General features: G+C 36.2%; 1 protein-coding gene across 2 annotated transcripts in view; it reads left to right on the top strand.

Moving 5' to 3' along the window:
* Window positions 1-17,125, top strand: part of LOC126890613 (beta-1,3-glucan-binding protein-like) — a 68,995-nt gene that overhangs the window by 24,745 nt on the left and 27,125 nt on the right. For both annotated transcript variants that reach the window (XM_050659695.1, XM_050659696.1), the window contains exon 3: window positions 7,163-7,302. In XM_050659695.1, coding sequence (XP_050515652.1) covers window positions 7,163-7,302 — 140 coding nt within the window. The remainder of the gene's footprint in view (window positions 1-7,162; window positions 7,303-17,125) is intronic.

Here is a 17,125-nt window from a genome sequence, read left to right as displayed (position 1 = left end):
CTTTAATGTGCATTTTAAGGTTAGCGTAGTCCAGTATGCAATGAAAGTTTGAAATAAAGTCTCTCCCAATAATTCCGTCGGTTGGAATGGGAAAGCTAGGTTCAACTAATTGAAAGATATGTTCAAATCGAGATCCTTTTACTTCTAGTATTGTTTCAACTTCTCCCATTGTTTGTAATTCTCCTTTAGTTACTCCTTTAATTTTCGCCTTTGTGTTTGGTTTCACATGTTCATAAAATCTTGTGAACATTTCAGTATTGAAATATCAGCTCCTGTGTCTATGATAAATGTATTTGTATGTTCTAGGATTCCTGTTTTCATTCGTACAAAATTCGTTAGGTTTAAGTCGAAGTTGTAAATATTATATTCCACTTCTGACCGTGTACTTTCATTGTTTCGTTCATATAAAACCCCAACTGCTGGTTCTCTGGTTCCTTCTGGCTGTCCTCTAACTCCAGTGGCCTTACGTTTCTGTTACGTCCTCCTCTCTGGTTTCCTCTGTACGTTTGGTTGTTAAATTGTCTATATCCTCTGCTCGAATAGTTCCGTTGGTTTTCCGTTGCTTCTCCTTCGTTCCATTGTCCGAAGTTATTTCTTCTTCCTCTATCGTATTTGTTATGGTATCCTCTTCTGTATTGCTGCTGTCCTCTCCTATAGTCATAATTCGTCCTATAATTGAACACCCTTCCCTGTATGTTCTCCTCTGTCGTATCAATCGATAAAAATTTGGATACTACTTCCTGCGGTGTTGTGAAATTACCTGCCTCCAGTATTAACTTAGCTCTATCCGTATTAACATTTCGTTTCATTGTTGCTACAACTGTTTCTGTTGTGTATTTTTTCGCTAATTCCAATGGCATTCTTTCCGCTATGTATGCTACCTTTAACTGTTCCGCTAGTTCCTCTACTTCAGATGCGTACACTGCTGCATCTTTGTTTCCTTGCCTTTTCTTTGCTAACTTGTCTGTTATCGTTTTCGGATTGTCGCCTCTTAATTCTTTCTTCAGTGCGGCGGCTATAAGTGGGATCGTATCCTCTGTAGTTATCAGGTTTCTAGCCTTATTGGTCAATCTTGTCTTTATTAATGTTATCGCTGTTTCTTCATGTCTTTCTGCTATTTTTCCAAGTAGTTCAAGTGCGTCTAAAAATGGTTGTAGTTTACCTGCGCTTCCATCAAACTCGTTGGGCAATACCTTGCTTGCAATATTCAAAAATTCGTTGATTGTCAGAGCCATGTTTAAAATTTTTATATCTTGTTTTATGTCGCTTTTTCCTTCTTCTATTTCCTCGTCAATTTTTTCCTCTTCTACTTCTTCGTCGATTTTTTCTTCCTCTATTTCCTTGTCGATTGGTTGGTGTATTGAACTTGGAACTACTGTTCTTAAGTTTACAGCTTGAAATGAGCGTATAACTTTGTCTCTGATTCTTCCAAAGTATTTATTGCACGTCTCTCTTTGTTTGTCTGTTAATGCTTCCCAATTTTTCTTTGTCAAGTGTGTAAATTTGTTATACAATTTAATTAACTTTGTCGTTACTTCTTCTTGTATATCCTTAGATTTAGGTACTTTTCTCTTCAAGAATCTTCTGCTTTGTCTTATTACTTCTTGCGTAATCTCCTCAAATATTTTGACGAAGTCTTCCCAAGTAACTTTGTTGCTACTCATTTATTCATAATTTTCCTATCCTTATTCCTGTACTCGTAACGAACTCATAAATTTGATAGTCTTACGAGGTATAGTAAATATGTATATAAAATATTATGTCAAAAATAGTAAAAATATAGTAAATTGCAATAAAAATAATTATATCAATCAATATAAATCACCATAAAAATCAGTAGGCAAATCAAAATGTCATAAAAATCAGTAGGTAAAATAATAATTGGATAAAAAGTCGGTAAAGATATAAATATATGCTAGTAAATATATAAAAATCATATAAAAATGTAAAAATATATCAATACGTCCTATAGATAAATAAATCAATACCATAATACAGTGGAACCCCGATAAGTCGGCCCCCGATAACCCGGAAGTCCGGCTAACCCGGACCGATTTTCATCAGACAAAAATTTAACAAATAAACAATTTAACAATTTTATCAAATAAAAATGTATGTAGGCCAAATAATATTTCAGAGATAATGTGTATTTGTGTAATTTGAACACATAAGTACAATAGTAAAAATGATTCATGCACACGGCGGCAGCCAGAGCGACCGTCTCAGCTTATCGGAAAGAACAGACACCTGTCTGTATTCCTTTTTCTTTATTTATGTCAAACTGTCTTAGCATTGTTTAAAAAAGACGTGACTATTTAAAAATTCTTGTATTGTGTGTAGTACAGCCTATTAATCACTTCCGTTCTGTAATGTAATCGTGCTTCAGATTGTGTTTGCTTTGTCTACGTAATGGTAACAAAACGTAAAAATGTTGCAGTGACAATGGAAAAGAAACTAGAAACAGGTAGGATTGATAAAGACGAATCTTTAAAATAAATTTATTGCAGCATCATAATATGATATTATGCTACCATAGGTCTGGATCCCGCGTATGAAAAAAAAGTTGATTAATAGCAAGCTAAAAATTTATTAATAGCTTAAGGGTGTCTAGTCGGATAAACTTTGATATATGAGAACACTGGAACAGGGGCAGTTTTAATTGTGGAACAGGTCAAAAATTTGGAACGGTCAGAACACGAAAATGGCACATTTGTTTTGTCCGACAGAACAGACATAAACTCTCCGAACAGAGATTAAACTCTCATGCAAAAATCAGACTGCTATTTATCACCTGTCATAATTCCTGTCATTTGACATATTCTACATGTTCCACTCATTAAAACGCCAATTTGGTGATAAATAGCAGTCTGATTTTTGCATGAGAGTTTAATCTCTGTTCGGAGAGTTTAAGTCTGTTCTGTCGGAAAAAATACATGTGCCGTTTTCGTGGTCTGACCGTTCCAAATTTTTAACCTGTTCCATAGTTAAAACTTCCCCTGTTCCAGTGTTCCCATATATTAATGTTTGTCCGACTAGACACCCTTAAGCTAATAACAAATTTTCAGCTTGCTATTTATCAATTTTTTTTTGTACGCAGGATCCAGACCTACCATATTATGGTGTCGGTACATCTCTACAGTATGACTGAGTTTTTTACCAAGAAATGAACAAAACTCTACACTCTATACAACTATACGTAATTTAGATGTGTACTGTGCATATGTGTTTCATGTTTTTGTAATTGTAATGGAGGTTATTTATTAATTTTTACTATATTCTCCGGCTAACCCGGATTTTCGATAACCCGGATCGGCCGCGGTCCCGATTAATCCGAGTTATCGAGGTTCCACTGTACTTGTTTATTACCAACTATAAAGACCACAGTAAATAGTTGATGTGCTCACGGTAAAACCATCTGCGAGTGCATCTGGATTAAGAATGATATTTTTAATAAAACGAATGAATTAGAATGAATCACGATGCCTTCATGTTTATATAAACAAACTTGGAACATGTAGTTTGTTTATATTGCCGACTCAGCTTGACCATGACTTACTAAAATATGAATTAGTTGACTATGCATTATTGTCGACTGGTGCTTCTAACAAATCTAGGTGACCTACTAAAATGTAAACAAATGTGTATGTTTTGGTTTTGTTTCTAGTACATTTAAGAATTAAATGAATATGTCTTGATCTCAATTTTGGATGTTGATAAACCCTTACACGACAATGGCGATCATTTATAAAGCTTTACGTGTAATCGAGAAACATTGCATTCAACTTTATACATTAAGTTTACAAATAAATTTGAAAAACTCCTGATACAGTAATAAAAAACCGCTAAACGCCGTAAAAATGAGTGGCGCATACAATATTCCAGCTACAAAAGATCTGATATGAATATTACGTGGCGCGAAAATGTATTTTCATTTTGATGCAAAACAAAATTCTAGTTTTATTTTAAAAGATTTTTTCATAATATTTGACAAATTTGAAGTAAACGCGCCCATAGGCGTAACCAGGATGATCCTAAGGGGGGGGTTACAGCTACCTGAAAGGGGGGGGTTACAACTACTGGAAGGTCTCTGAGGGCTATGGTGTTAAGCGTATAGAGCTCAAAGTACATCCCAATGGGGGGGGGTTACAACCCCCAAAACCCCCCCCTGGTTACGCCTATGAACGCGCCACAAAAGAGTTTCAAAATTCAAACTATCAAAGTTATTCTTTTGTGGCGCGTTTTACTTCAAATTGGGCAAATATTATGAAAAAATCTTTTAAAATAAAAGTAGAATTTTGTTTTGCATCAAAATGAAAATACATTTTCGCGCCACGTAATATTCATATCAGATCTTTTGTAGCTGGAATATTGTATGCGCCACTCATTTTTATGGCGTTTAGCGGTTTTTTATTCTTGTAGTGTTTACATTACAGGGGCGATCCCTAAAATATGGCTTGAATCCGTCTTCATACCACTGCCTAAAAAGAAGAACGCCAAATTATGCCAGGACTTCCGCCTTATAAGTCTATTAAATAACATTCTGAAGCTTTTCTTGCGAATTATACAGAACAGAATATATAAAAGATGTGACGAGGCCACCGGTCAAGAACAATTTGGCTTCAGGAAAGGTATGGGGACACCAGAAGCAATATTCTGTCTTCAAACTCTGGCACAAAGGTGCAAAGATCAGCAAGCAGACCTTTTTGTCTGTTTTATAGATTTTCAAAAAGCGTTCGATAGGGTGCATCACAAGACCTTGATAAAGAGATTGAACGACATCGGAGTCGACAAAAGAGATTCTAAAATTATAGAGGCTATTTATTGAAATCAGACAGCAGTCATAAAGACCAATGGTAACACGTCAAGGCCAATTGAAATACAACGAGGTGTTAGACAGGGTTGTGTGGTATCACCCATACTGTTTAACGTCTTCTTCTACTTCTACGGCACTACAGCCCAACCTTGGCCTCATTTATTTTTGCCTCCACCTTGCTTGTCTGTGGCCGCTCTTCTCCATACACGGACTCCTAAAAGGGCTTGTGCGTCGCTGTTTACTGTGTCTTCCCAGCGCTTTCAAATTCCGTTTTCCCTCACAGGTCCTAGTATTCTCCTCAGCACTTTCCTTTCGACTGTGTCGAGTTTGTTTTTGGATGTTTCTTTCAGGACCCAGGCTTCACTGCCATAGCATGTTATTGGTCGAATTAAAGTTTTATAGATTCTCATCTTTGTACTTCGGTGGACACTTTTAGACCAAAATATATGGGAGAGGACAAAATAAGCTCTGTTTGCCTGCGTTATTCTCTTCCGTATTTCTCCATCTTCTGATCCGTCGGCATATATTTCTACTTCCAATTATGTAAACTTTCCGTTTAACGTCTACTCTGAGGTAATATTTGCGAACGCTTTATCGCACTCTTCAGAAGGAATCAGAATAAACGGTCAGAGGCCGGTCTGAACCTAATACTGATGAACAAGTTAGAAGCCTTTGAACTCTGGCTTTATAGAAGAATCTTGAAAATACCTTGAACAATCCACACCACCAACGAAAATGTTCTGAGGAGAATAGGTACAGATAGAGAACTGCTGAAAACGGAATGCCGGATGCCTAAATGACACAATTTGGAAAAACAACCACCTAAGAGTGGAAGCAAAGGCATATATGTCAGTTATAAGGCCAGTTATGACTTACACGGCCGAAACAAGACCAGATACAAGCAAAACACAAAGACATCTGGAGACCAACGAAATGAAGATCTTAAGAAAAATTGCTGGAAAAGGATTACAGGACAGGTTAAGAAGTGAGGAAATCAGACGCATATTTGCGGTAGACAATATAAATACCTGGCTAAAGAACAGAAAAGAAGAGTGGAATCAACACATAAGCAGGATGTCTGAGTCAAGTATAGTAAGAAAAGCCAGGAATAAGTCACCGTTAGGCAGAAGAAGTATAGGATGCCCAAGGAAAAGTTGGAATGACAATTTAGGGGAAGAATTAAAGGCACCGTTGAAGAAAAACTGGTAGTACCGCCTATATAAAATAATGGTAGGGGAGCCCAAGCAGGGATTTTTGCAGTTACTCGAGCGCGTCAGATTATTACATGGGGAGAAACCTTGTACCATGAAAATGAACCTCTACCATATAAAGGCTCTTAATGCAGGGGAGTTCGTTAAGGGGGGCCGAAAAAAAAATCTATCCCATTAGAAAAACTCGAAATCATCAGATTAAAATAAGATAAGTGATAAGTACATGCAAAACAGTGTATATTTAAAAAATCTGACGATTTGAGCGGGGCGTAACGAAATACGTGTGTCCCAAAATTTCACAAGAAAATGGCGAATATTTCGCGAAATGAATGACAGATCGAAAAACTAAAAAATACGTTCTCAATATTTTTCAAAAATCTGTCGAATGATACCAAACACAACTTCTCACGGAGAGGTGTGGGGGGGTAAATTTAAAATTTTAAATACGAATCCCGCGATATTTGGCGAAATGAAAACCAGATCGAAAAACTGAAAAATACACTTATTCAATATTTTTGAAAAATCTATCGAATGTCACCAAATACGACCCCCCCCCCCCACGGAGGTGAGGTGGGGTTACTTTAAAATCTTAAACAGGAGTCCCCATTTTTTATTGCAAATTTGGATTCCTTGCGTAAAAATAAGTACCTAACTTTTATTCAGACATTTTTTCAAATTATGGATAGATGGCGCTATAATCTAAAAAAACGATTGTTGGAAATGGAAAATTAAATTAAAAATGGAAAGTCCCCACTAAAATGGAAAACTTCTGGACTTTTTTTGGTTTTAGGACCTACTCTTCACAACCCAATAGGTCCCCATAACGCTCGAGTGACTGCACATTTAGCATACTTTCCTCCCCTACCATAAAAAGAAGAAGAAGAAGAAAAACTTTTGAAACTTTTGTAATTTATTTTGTACTTTTTGTTTGTATTTTACGTGAAATCGATGATTTTTTCACAGAACTGGGGTAAAAATTTTATGCATACTATTAACTTCAATTTCCGTTGAACTTATAAGTTGATTGCGGTATATCTACAATAAATTAATTTAAAAACAGAAACCGCTAAATGTAATTAAGATTGTTTTAATATATACATATTTATTATAATTTGATACGTATGTAAACTCTTTTTAGAATTGGGAATTCCAGTGGTATACCAACGACAGAAACAACAGTTACGTGAAAGATGGGGAGCTTCATATCAGACCGACCCTTTTGGCTGATCAATATGGTAACGATTTTCTGTATAGTGGTACTATCGATCTAGGCAAAGAGTACGTATATAGTATATAAATATTTTTTATAAAATGAAAAAAATAAATGTTAGATTAGATTGCGCTCACCTCTACTTCACCGGTATTCTGACCGTTGCTTACTGCATAAGCTGTCCGATCGAAATCTTTCTAGGCTATGTCGAGTTGGAACCGATATTTGGGATCGATCGAAATTAACTACTTATTTCGTTACATTATCATTTTTTTTCCTGGAAGCCGTCTGTTGCGAACCGGTTGTACAGCAGTCACTTGGCTTACTGTACATCTTCCATTCCTTTATAAAACCCATTCCAGAATTCTGGAATCCTGTACTAGCTTATACAGATCTAGTAGGTGTGTGCCATATATATTTTAAGTCACTTCGATGGCTCCGAAAAGTGCTCCAATGCCTCGCAGTCATGTCAGATATGGTTGAGTGTTTCAAGTTCTCTGTTACAGAGTCTACAGCTCAAGTCCCCTTGAAACATCCCCATTGTATGCAGGTGACTCTTAACTGGCGCTTGCCCAGTAAGGAAACCTGTTATGACTCTGAGCTGATTTCTGCTTGTTTTCAGCAGTAATTCAGCCTTACTAGCACATGTCCGTCCGATAAATATCTTTCTATGTGTTTGACTGGGTATACCCTCCAAGTGTGAGTTGTGTTGGCTTCGGATCCAGTATTTTTTAATTTGCGGACGGTACATTTTGGCACTCGCACGGCCAGCTCTGGACCCAGGTAGAGCATCAGCTCTTTCGTTACCGTAAATACCCCGATGACCTGGAACCCATACCAGTACCAGTATAACACTGTTATGTTGCTTCAGTTTTTCGAGTTCATGTCGACATTCCCACGCCTTTCTAAGAGTTCACCTTAGGGCATATAACAGCCCCAATGGCTGCTTGGCTATCTGTGCATATGTTAATCCGTTGCAGTTTGAAGGCCCTCAAGTTGTTTTCTCTTGCACACTGCAAAATTGCAAAAATCTCTGCCTGAAATACAGAGATATATTCTCCTGGAATAGAAATGTTGAAATTTTCACCACTACAGAATATTTCTGCGCCCGAACCTTCTGCAGGTTTTAGACCTGTCCGTATACCAGGTGTAACCCTGCAGTCTGGGTCGAGAGTTTCTTCTGTCCCATTCCTCTCGTGGACAAATGTCCATTTGAAAAGGTACTTCAGGCTTGTATCTGAATGTCATAATAATTCAATAAAATTGTGTTTTGACTAGGAAAGTTTTGGGGTAGTTCTGATTTCTTTCATTATATATGTATTTTGGGCTGCTGAATCCGAATATGAGATTTGCGGACAAAATTTCGTGACGGAACATTGAAAAAATAACGAAAAAAGCGTAAAATGTCTGCCTTTTCTCGCTTTTTTCCTTAAACCTCGAAAACTATTAACTTTCAGTAAATGGTCTGTTAACAGAAATTCAAGTACTTTAAATTCTCTACAAATATCACTATTTACTTTTTTTCAGAAGAACCTTTTGGTCTAAAATGCAAGTTGAAAATTGCCAATTTTTAACGGTCTCGGCAAAACCCACTTTTTGTATTCCAAAACTTTATTTTTTATTAGAATGCTGCCATTTGATAAATTTCTCCTAGTTTTCTGCACAAATAATAAATGATAGTTCATTTGGTATGTCCCTTGTAACAGCTTCCATGAATCCATTCCATCTTAAAAGGCCGGGAATGTCTCTGCTTTTCCCTTAGAGCCACAGAAGATCAGGCACAGATGGAGTCACAGTTTCAGTTGGTGTGAACATTCCCTTCGGATCTGTTATCTTGATTTATGATAAACCTTAAGGTTTTGTCCTTTTAAAATGAATTAGTTGAACAGCTCCCTGACTTCCACAAACCTCAGGCGCGGATTTCGTTTTTAACCGAGGAATGGATTGGTTAGGAGCTACTGCATGTTTTGGTGCAATATAAGAAATGCCACATATGACGTGAAAAGTGTGGTATCCTTCGATTGTATATACGTTAAAATCAGCGTTATCGTACACCTGCTGTGTAAAGCACGGCAGGTCAATTATCTGCGGATCGCCTGCGAATGCTGACACTTCCAGGCGAACAGCTTCTATATAGGATGAACAAATCCCCAAAGAGGAAACTACATCAACATATTTTCTTGAGCCGTACTTTTTGTAGAGAAAACGGCCAAGCCTACAAAGAATGGTGAGACGAATTATCTGGGCATTACTGCCGCTACAAGACTTTGAGCAAGCGCGTTGCTTGTCTGGAAGTGCCAGCAATCGCAGGCGATCCGCTGAAAATTGACCAGCCATACTTTACACAACAGGTGTACGATAACGCTGATTTTAACGTACATACAATCGACGGATACCACACTTTTCATGTCATAGGTGGCATTTCTTGTATTGCACCAAAACATGCAGTAGCTCCTAACCAATCCATTCCTCGGTTAAAAACTAACCCCGCACCTGAGGTTTATGGAAGTCAGGGAGCAGTTCAACTAATACATTTTGAAAGGACAAAAGCTCAAGGTTTATCAGAAATCAAGATAACATATCTGAAGAGAATGTTCACACCAACTGAAACTGTGACTCCATCTGTGGCTGATCTTCTGTGGCTCTAAGGGAAATGCAGAGACATTCTCGGCCTCTTAGGATGGAATGGATTTATGGAAGCTGTCACAAAATACATACCATATTCATATTATGAACTAACATTTATTATTTGTACAAAAAACTAGGAGAACTTTATCAAATGACAGCATTCTAATAAAAAATGAAGTTCTGGAATGTAAAAAGTGGGTTTGGCCGAGAAGGTTCGTCTGAAAAACAAGTAAATAGTGATATTTGTAGATAATTTTAAGTAGGTACTTTAATTTCTGTTAACAGACCATTTACTAAAAGTTAATAGTTTTCCAGATTTTAGCAAAAAAAACGAGAAAAAGCAGACATTTTTCGCTTTTTGAAGTTATACTGCTTTAGGCGCGATATGAGGGTGAATTTTTATATGTTAAAACCTACGATCCCGGCGCATGAGCATTATAACTTTGTTCTGATTGGATGTTCAAATGACATGTCAAAAATTATCCAATATGGCAGCTGTAGCACAGCTGTGGTGTGGACGGTTGACGGTTTGGTTATGTATGGTTTGAAGTTATACTTCTTTAGGCGCGATTTCATTGAGGGTGAAATTTTAGTAATCTGCGCACACAGGCAGTATGGAGTTCGTTACTAAATGTTTTAATTTATGTATTTATCAGTCCAGAAAAGGTGTGGAAAGAATATATTAGTGTTTTTAAATATATTTTTCTACAAACGTGTTAAAAATGCAATTTATAGCACTCCATAGGAGCGTTAAGAATGCTACTTTAAAGCACCGGTGCTTTAAAAATATTAAGGCACTGCAGTTAAAAGTGAATTGTCAAATTGTGAAACGTCAAAATATTTATATTTCATTTAGTAACATTAATAGATATTAATAATACCTATTTACGAATGTTTCTTCTAAAATTTAGGAATACATTAATTTTATAATACATTTAAGTATGTAGTAATTTTCTTTACAATTTGTACTTATCAATTTGTTTTGTTTATACCTAATATCGCCGTTGTCTAGCAAGTGTCTGCGTAGATTAGCGGTATGTGTATTTAGCTACGCACCTGTTAGTACTTGGTTCGATTCCCACATAAGGAAATTTTTTTGTTTATTATTAATGGTTATTGACATCTTAGACTATTATTATATGGACTTATGAATGATTAAAAATAATTAAAAATAATTAAAATAATTAATCGGGATGTTGCCCAACTATTTACCGGGTTGCAAATTTATAATAATTGCCTATTTCAAAATGCACTTAAATGAATTTTTCTTATGCACAAATGCAATTTCAGATTTCTTATTCATTACAATAGTTCACAAAATTTCCTGACATTCTCACGAATCCAACGCACCAAACTGCATTAAAATCCGTCTTACTGCGCCAAAAATCGAGAGTAAGGCCTTTTTTGTGCTTCAATGTCTCGACTAATTCGGCCAGAGATCGAGAGGTCGTGAGTTCGAATCCAGTGCAATCCTAAGCTTTTTTTTTATTTTTTTGAAAGCGGTAAGCACAAAATTAGTTTGTTGTTTAAAAAAAATTAAAACAAACTGTTTAAAGTATATTTATTTTTAAGAAATCATATAATAGAAGTATAACTTCTTACGTGCGTACAAAGTACACACACAATCTTTTTTTTGCGATTTTTTCAATGTTCAAAAACTTTCTCACTAGGGAGCTCGTAGAGTATTTACAAATTGACTGAATTATAAGGTCAGAAATAGTCATCCATTCGGCATCGTTAGTTTCATTTATTATTGTACTATGTCCTGATTTAATAGTACGTTGCTCAGGTTTCCTCGCAGTCTATAATATCTATAATACCTTATCACTGACAGCAAGTATTGCAAGATTAATAAGTAACATTGTCACAAGTCTTAAAATTTTCGAAACAATTTTAGATACTACTACTACATGTCGGTTTATAACGTTCTCCGCCGTTTTCCAACTTCCAATCGCCACTTCGTCTGGTTGTTCCATAGGTTCTCTTTATTGTCTCTTTCTCTCAGCCCTTTATCTATTCTTTCGCTCCAATTTTTCTCGGTCTACCTCGTTTCACGGTTCTTAGACATTACTACGGTTGCCTAAATCGACTAACCAATGAACATTAAGGGTGAGATTACGTCACGAGAGTTTACTGTCATTTGAATCGTAATATGATTTTTTTCGAATACTGAGAAAACCAAGTATTTTAGAAAAATTTAAACGCAGGATGCAAGATTACATTATTACCGAGGGCGGAAAGCCCTTTAGAATAAACAAGCAGATTCTATTGAATGAAATATTTGAAATTAATTATCACACTTCTCTTTTATTTTCAGCCCTGTAACATATTAAAATAAACATTATAGAAGTTTTCAGGGACTTTCAGCCCTCGGTAATAATGTAGTCTTTCATTCTGAGTTTAAATTTTTCAAAAATATTTTTTAGTTTTCTCAGGATTCGAAAAAAATGAATACAATTAAAACACATTGAGAATTTTAACATGCGTCAAAATTTTGCATTAACTCAATGTAAAATTCTGAACTGTTGAATTCCAGCTTCCCTAATAATTATTGTACATCAAAAGACATTAGAAACTATTTGTAGAGGATTGAAATCTGTATTGGAAATAAATGTTAAAATTGGTCTACGTAATTAAACATATTCCAAAATTTTGTAAAAATGTAATACATTTTAGTTTTCAGCCCAAACTTAGGCCACACACAATTCAATAATGTTCACATTTTTGAACTGTCAATATTTTTATTTTATCATCTATTGTTTAAAAACAATACAGTTCATAAGATACCCTCAGTTGCGGAGAAAGGATTAATAATAAAGATTTATCTATTCAGTCAATGGTGTGAGCACTGTCAGTTAAATAGTAACGTGTGGCCTTACTTTTACACGCATACCTATTGTGGCAAATGTCATATTTTTCAAAATTTTGGAATGCATTTAAATCGTAGAACAATTTTAACTTTTGATTTTAATACAGATTTTAATTATCTACAAGTATTCTCTCATGACTTTTGATGTAAAATAATTAGGGAAGCAGGAATTCAACAATTCAGAATTTTACATTGAGTTTCCTATGGCCCTTTTTACGATTCACCACCCGGTATAACATAAAATGTGTACTATTCTAATTATTTCATAATAACACAAATAATACACATATATACACAATAACACATATTCAATGATCGAAAATCATTTAAAAATATGGGAATGTAAACTCTTGTGACGTAAAGTCAAAAATATAAGTCTCCCCACCACCGTCGGACAAGACAACCGTAATAAAGTCTAATAACCGTGACCTCGTTTTGTCTTTCCTTCTGGTTGCCATTTTAGTATTTCCTTTGATGTTTATCCGTGTCATCCGTCACTTGTCATTATCCGAGTCATCAGTCATCCGTGATTGTTTCGCATTATTTCTCTAACGCGTAGGGGTCGACAAGACAAAAATTCTTGTCTTAATAACAACTTCTTGTCTTGTCTTGAAAAAAAAAATCAAGAAAATTTAAAAAATCTTGTTTTGACGTTTTCTTGATATCTTATATCTGGTCTTGACTCAAGAAATTTCAAGATCTTGAAATTTCTTGATTACCCGGTATAGTGATTCCCCAGCGACCTTTTTATTGCTTTGCTTGCCAACACGGCCTCCACTGCCACTGACAAACGCAAAATTTATGTGCACTTGCTCTGTCTTAATTCATGACTTACCAGTTCCGATTTAAAAATATGATTTGTTATTTAAAATAAGATATATTTTACAATTTTATTTTCAACAGGATTAGGTAAAGCGTCGATGATACGGGGCTAATTTACAAGCTACTAGTCGGCGAGTTTAAAAGCTAGAAAATGAGAGAGTCAACGAGTGTCGATGACAAACAAGACTTTACACCCGCTCAGTAGCCAAACACTAGCGAGTTGCAATCAAATCATGAATAAATGTTGAACTATTTGTTCTCAACATTATTTCTATAAGCAAAGGGATCTTCGTCCTTCAATTCTCTTAATAAACCTTAGGAAGCACCATAATCGCTTTTTCTTTTCCATGGTTTTACCCAGGGCCGGATTAACACTTTTGCCGCCCATGGGCCAGAGGTCTGCCTGCCGCCCTAGCGGGGGTGCAACACCGGGGGGGGGGTCCGGGGCCCCCCCCCGAAAAAAATTGAAATTTAGAGGCAAAATAACGCATTTTGGGACATTTTCCAGCGCTCAACTGTCTCTTGATATTGTAATGGTTTTAGTACCTCTCATGATGAAAACAAGAAACTATGTCCTAAAATTGCGTTTTATTAATTAAAATAAACTATTTGACAAAACTCCGTTAATTACGAAACCATTTTCTACAACCGTGATATTCCATTACTTAAGATTACAATAATAGTAAATAAAATCGTTGTTGATATTATTTTGTGAAACATCATGCAGCTCGTAATTCCCAAACTCAACAATTCTTTTATAGTTTTATGACTATTTTGGCTGAGAATGATTGATTTGGAGTGAAGTGAAAATTCGGCTTCGTTACTCGGCGACGGCTCACCTGTGAATGTGCCCGCAGGCTTTGAGCCATAATCGGTCATTGCTGTCGATTTATGGGCAAAAACAGGACAGTTAGGAAGGGGCTAAAATTAGTAAAAGGTGTACAGAGTAAGACTGCAAAATAAATGATAATTTCTGTATTGAATATAGGATAATAACAAATATATACAACATCGAAATATAACTGTTCAGAGCATACAAATCACATATCCAAACAAATAACTTACTCACTAAATTAGCTTTGTTAAAGTAAATATAACTTAAAACTTCTTCTTTCTTGCACGTGCATTGGAAAAATCATCAACAACTGCACTGAAATCGAGTTTTGTTGTCAGTTCATGTTCTATGGCTAAAACAGCCAGGCTGACGAGTCGTTCTTGAGTCACTGTTGAACGCAGATAGTTTTTTACTCTTTTCAAGGTCGAAAACGATCTCTCAGCAGAACAGTTTGTAGCAGGAGTTGTCAAAAACATTTTCAAACCAATAGCCACGTTGGGAAACAAGTCCTGTAGATTTTTTTCTATCAAAAATCTGTACAAGTTTGATAGTGAAAAGTCTTTTTCGGCTTCTTTGTAGTTTCCTCGGATCAGAAGTCCTTTCAGATGGATGCACTCGCATATAAACTCTGACTCTTCAATGTCTTCAATATAGATTTTCTGCAAAGACGTCGCGTTAGCAGTAATTTCTTCGGTAGTTAGAGTCTTTAATTTTGTTAGAAATGAAAACTTTGCAACGAAGTCTGTGTACACAGAGATCCTTTTGTCTAACTGAAACTGAAGTGTTTCCACGATGATGTCATAACTTTGTTGAAGACAATTTCCCCTAATGTCATCATCCTCATCATAAGTTCTTTCTTCATCTTCTTCTGAAGATTCATCAAAGAACCTCTTTCTTTTCGCCTTTCTTTTTGGGCGATCAAAATCTTGCTGCACCTGCGGCTGCGTCTCTTGTGGAAGTTCTGGCTCATCGTTCTGTCTCATTTCACCTTGCGCAATTTGCAGTTTTTTTTCGCCCTCTTTCTTATAGTGGGTAAACATGTCTTTCATGTTCATCACATACTCTGTGAGTGAGTTGTACAGGATTACAACGCTGTCCACGGTCATATTTTCAGCCTGGATCTTTTCACTGACTGAATTAAATTTTTGAAGTACATCTCCCCAAAGGGCTGCCATGAAACATGTTTCTAGAGACATTAGTTTTCGCAACAACCCTTTGGCTTTGGATTGTGTCTGTTTGTTTTCATGATTGCTTGAAGTCATGTCTATCAGCGTCTTGACCATGGGTTTGTAGTCTTTATTAAGGCTTTTGCAAGCTTCTTCCCTTGCAGACCATCTTGTAACACTGAGAGACTTCAACGACGTGTTCTTGTCCTTTCCTGTGGCCGTGAAATTTGACAGAAGAAGATTCCACCTGTGCGTAGAAGACGAGAAAAAATTGTACAATCCTTGCAAGAGATCAAAGAAATGTTTTGCAAGAGAACAGCATTCTGCTGCGCTTGATCCCACTAAATTTAGTGAATGCGCTGAACAAGGCACATAAAATATCAAGGGATTCTTTTCTTTAAGTCTTGCCTGCAACCCCGAGTACATTCCTGACATATTTGACGCGTTGTCATAGGACTGTCCCCTACAGTTTTGTATGTCCAATCCTTTCGACTGTAGGAAAGAAAGCACTGAGTTCACTAGTTCTTCACCTGTATGACCTTGATTTTTCATAAATTCAACAAAATGTTCTTCAGGGATTCCCAATTCATTCACATACCTTAATATGAAAGACAATTGATCAATGTGTGTTACATCAGGGGTGGAATCTACTATTATAGAATAGTACTTGCTTTTCTTAGCATCATTCAAAATTGTATCAATAACGGTTTTTGCCATTATTTCGATGAGTTCTTCACAAATGGTTGATGATAGGTATGACTGTTTGCCTTTACCCGCTTTCCCATATTTTTCAATGTGTGCTTTCAAAAATGGATCAAATTCGGCAATCAGCTCCAAGCACATCATATAGTTGCCATTTGAAAAAGAACCAAATTTTTCGTCAGTCCCCCTAAAGGCAAGACCACGCGAGGCAAGTTTTTTTATTACGGCCACCACTCTCTGGAGAACTGCCTTCCAATACCTTATTTCTTCTTCCACTTGGTTTTGTAGAAGCTTATCGATCCTCCCGGCTGCTTCTGCTCTTTGTTTGTATACTATTACACTATTGTAGTGAACGTGCGAGTTTTCATGCTCTTTTATTCTCGCTGATGCATGTTTCCAATCACTGAACCCATTTTCAGTAAACTGAGTAGAGGTCGAACTAAACAATTTGCATGGACCACAGAACAAAGAGCCTAAACTTGGTGAGTAAATCAAGAAATCTCTATTTACAATTTCGCCATTTGCAAGTTTTCTGTCGAATAGCCATTTAGCCAACACTCTTTTCCTGTCTGGATATTGCCTTTCAGATTTTTTAAAATCGCAATCTTTATTTTGATTCCATCCATTTTTAACAAAATATTCCCGCGTCTCTTCATTCACTATCCATAAAGCAGGATCATAATTTGGTTTCAAATGGACAGAAGAGTCAGGTTCAGAGACTGTTAATTGATCTTCAATCTCGTCAACAACAAAAGTTAATTCGGATATAGCTGGTTTGATCTTGTCAGTATCAACACATGACGAAGCTGAAGGTGCTGATGCTGAAGGGGTTGAGGGTGAAGCTGAAGGGGTTGATGCTGAAGCTGAAG

This window comes from Diabrotica virgifera, chromosome 8 (genome assembly GCF_917563875.1).
Source record: "Diabrotica virgifera virgifera chromosome 8, PGI_DIABVI_V3a".
In the NCBI taxonomy this organism is placed as follows: domain Eukaryota; kingdom Metazoa; phylum Arthropoda; class Insecta; order Coleoptera; family Chrysomelidae; genus Diabrotica; species Diabrotica virgifera.
The sequence above is the reverse complement of the archived record's forward strand: the minus strand, read 5'-3'. Positions and strand labels throughout refer to the sequence as shown.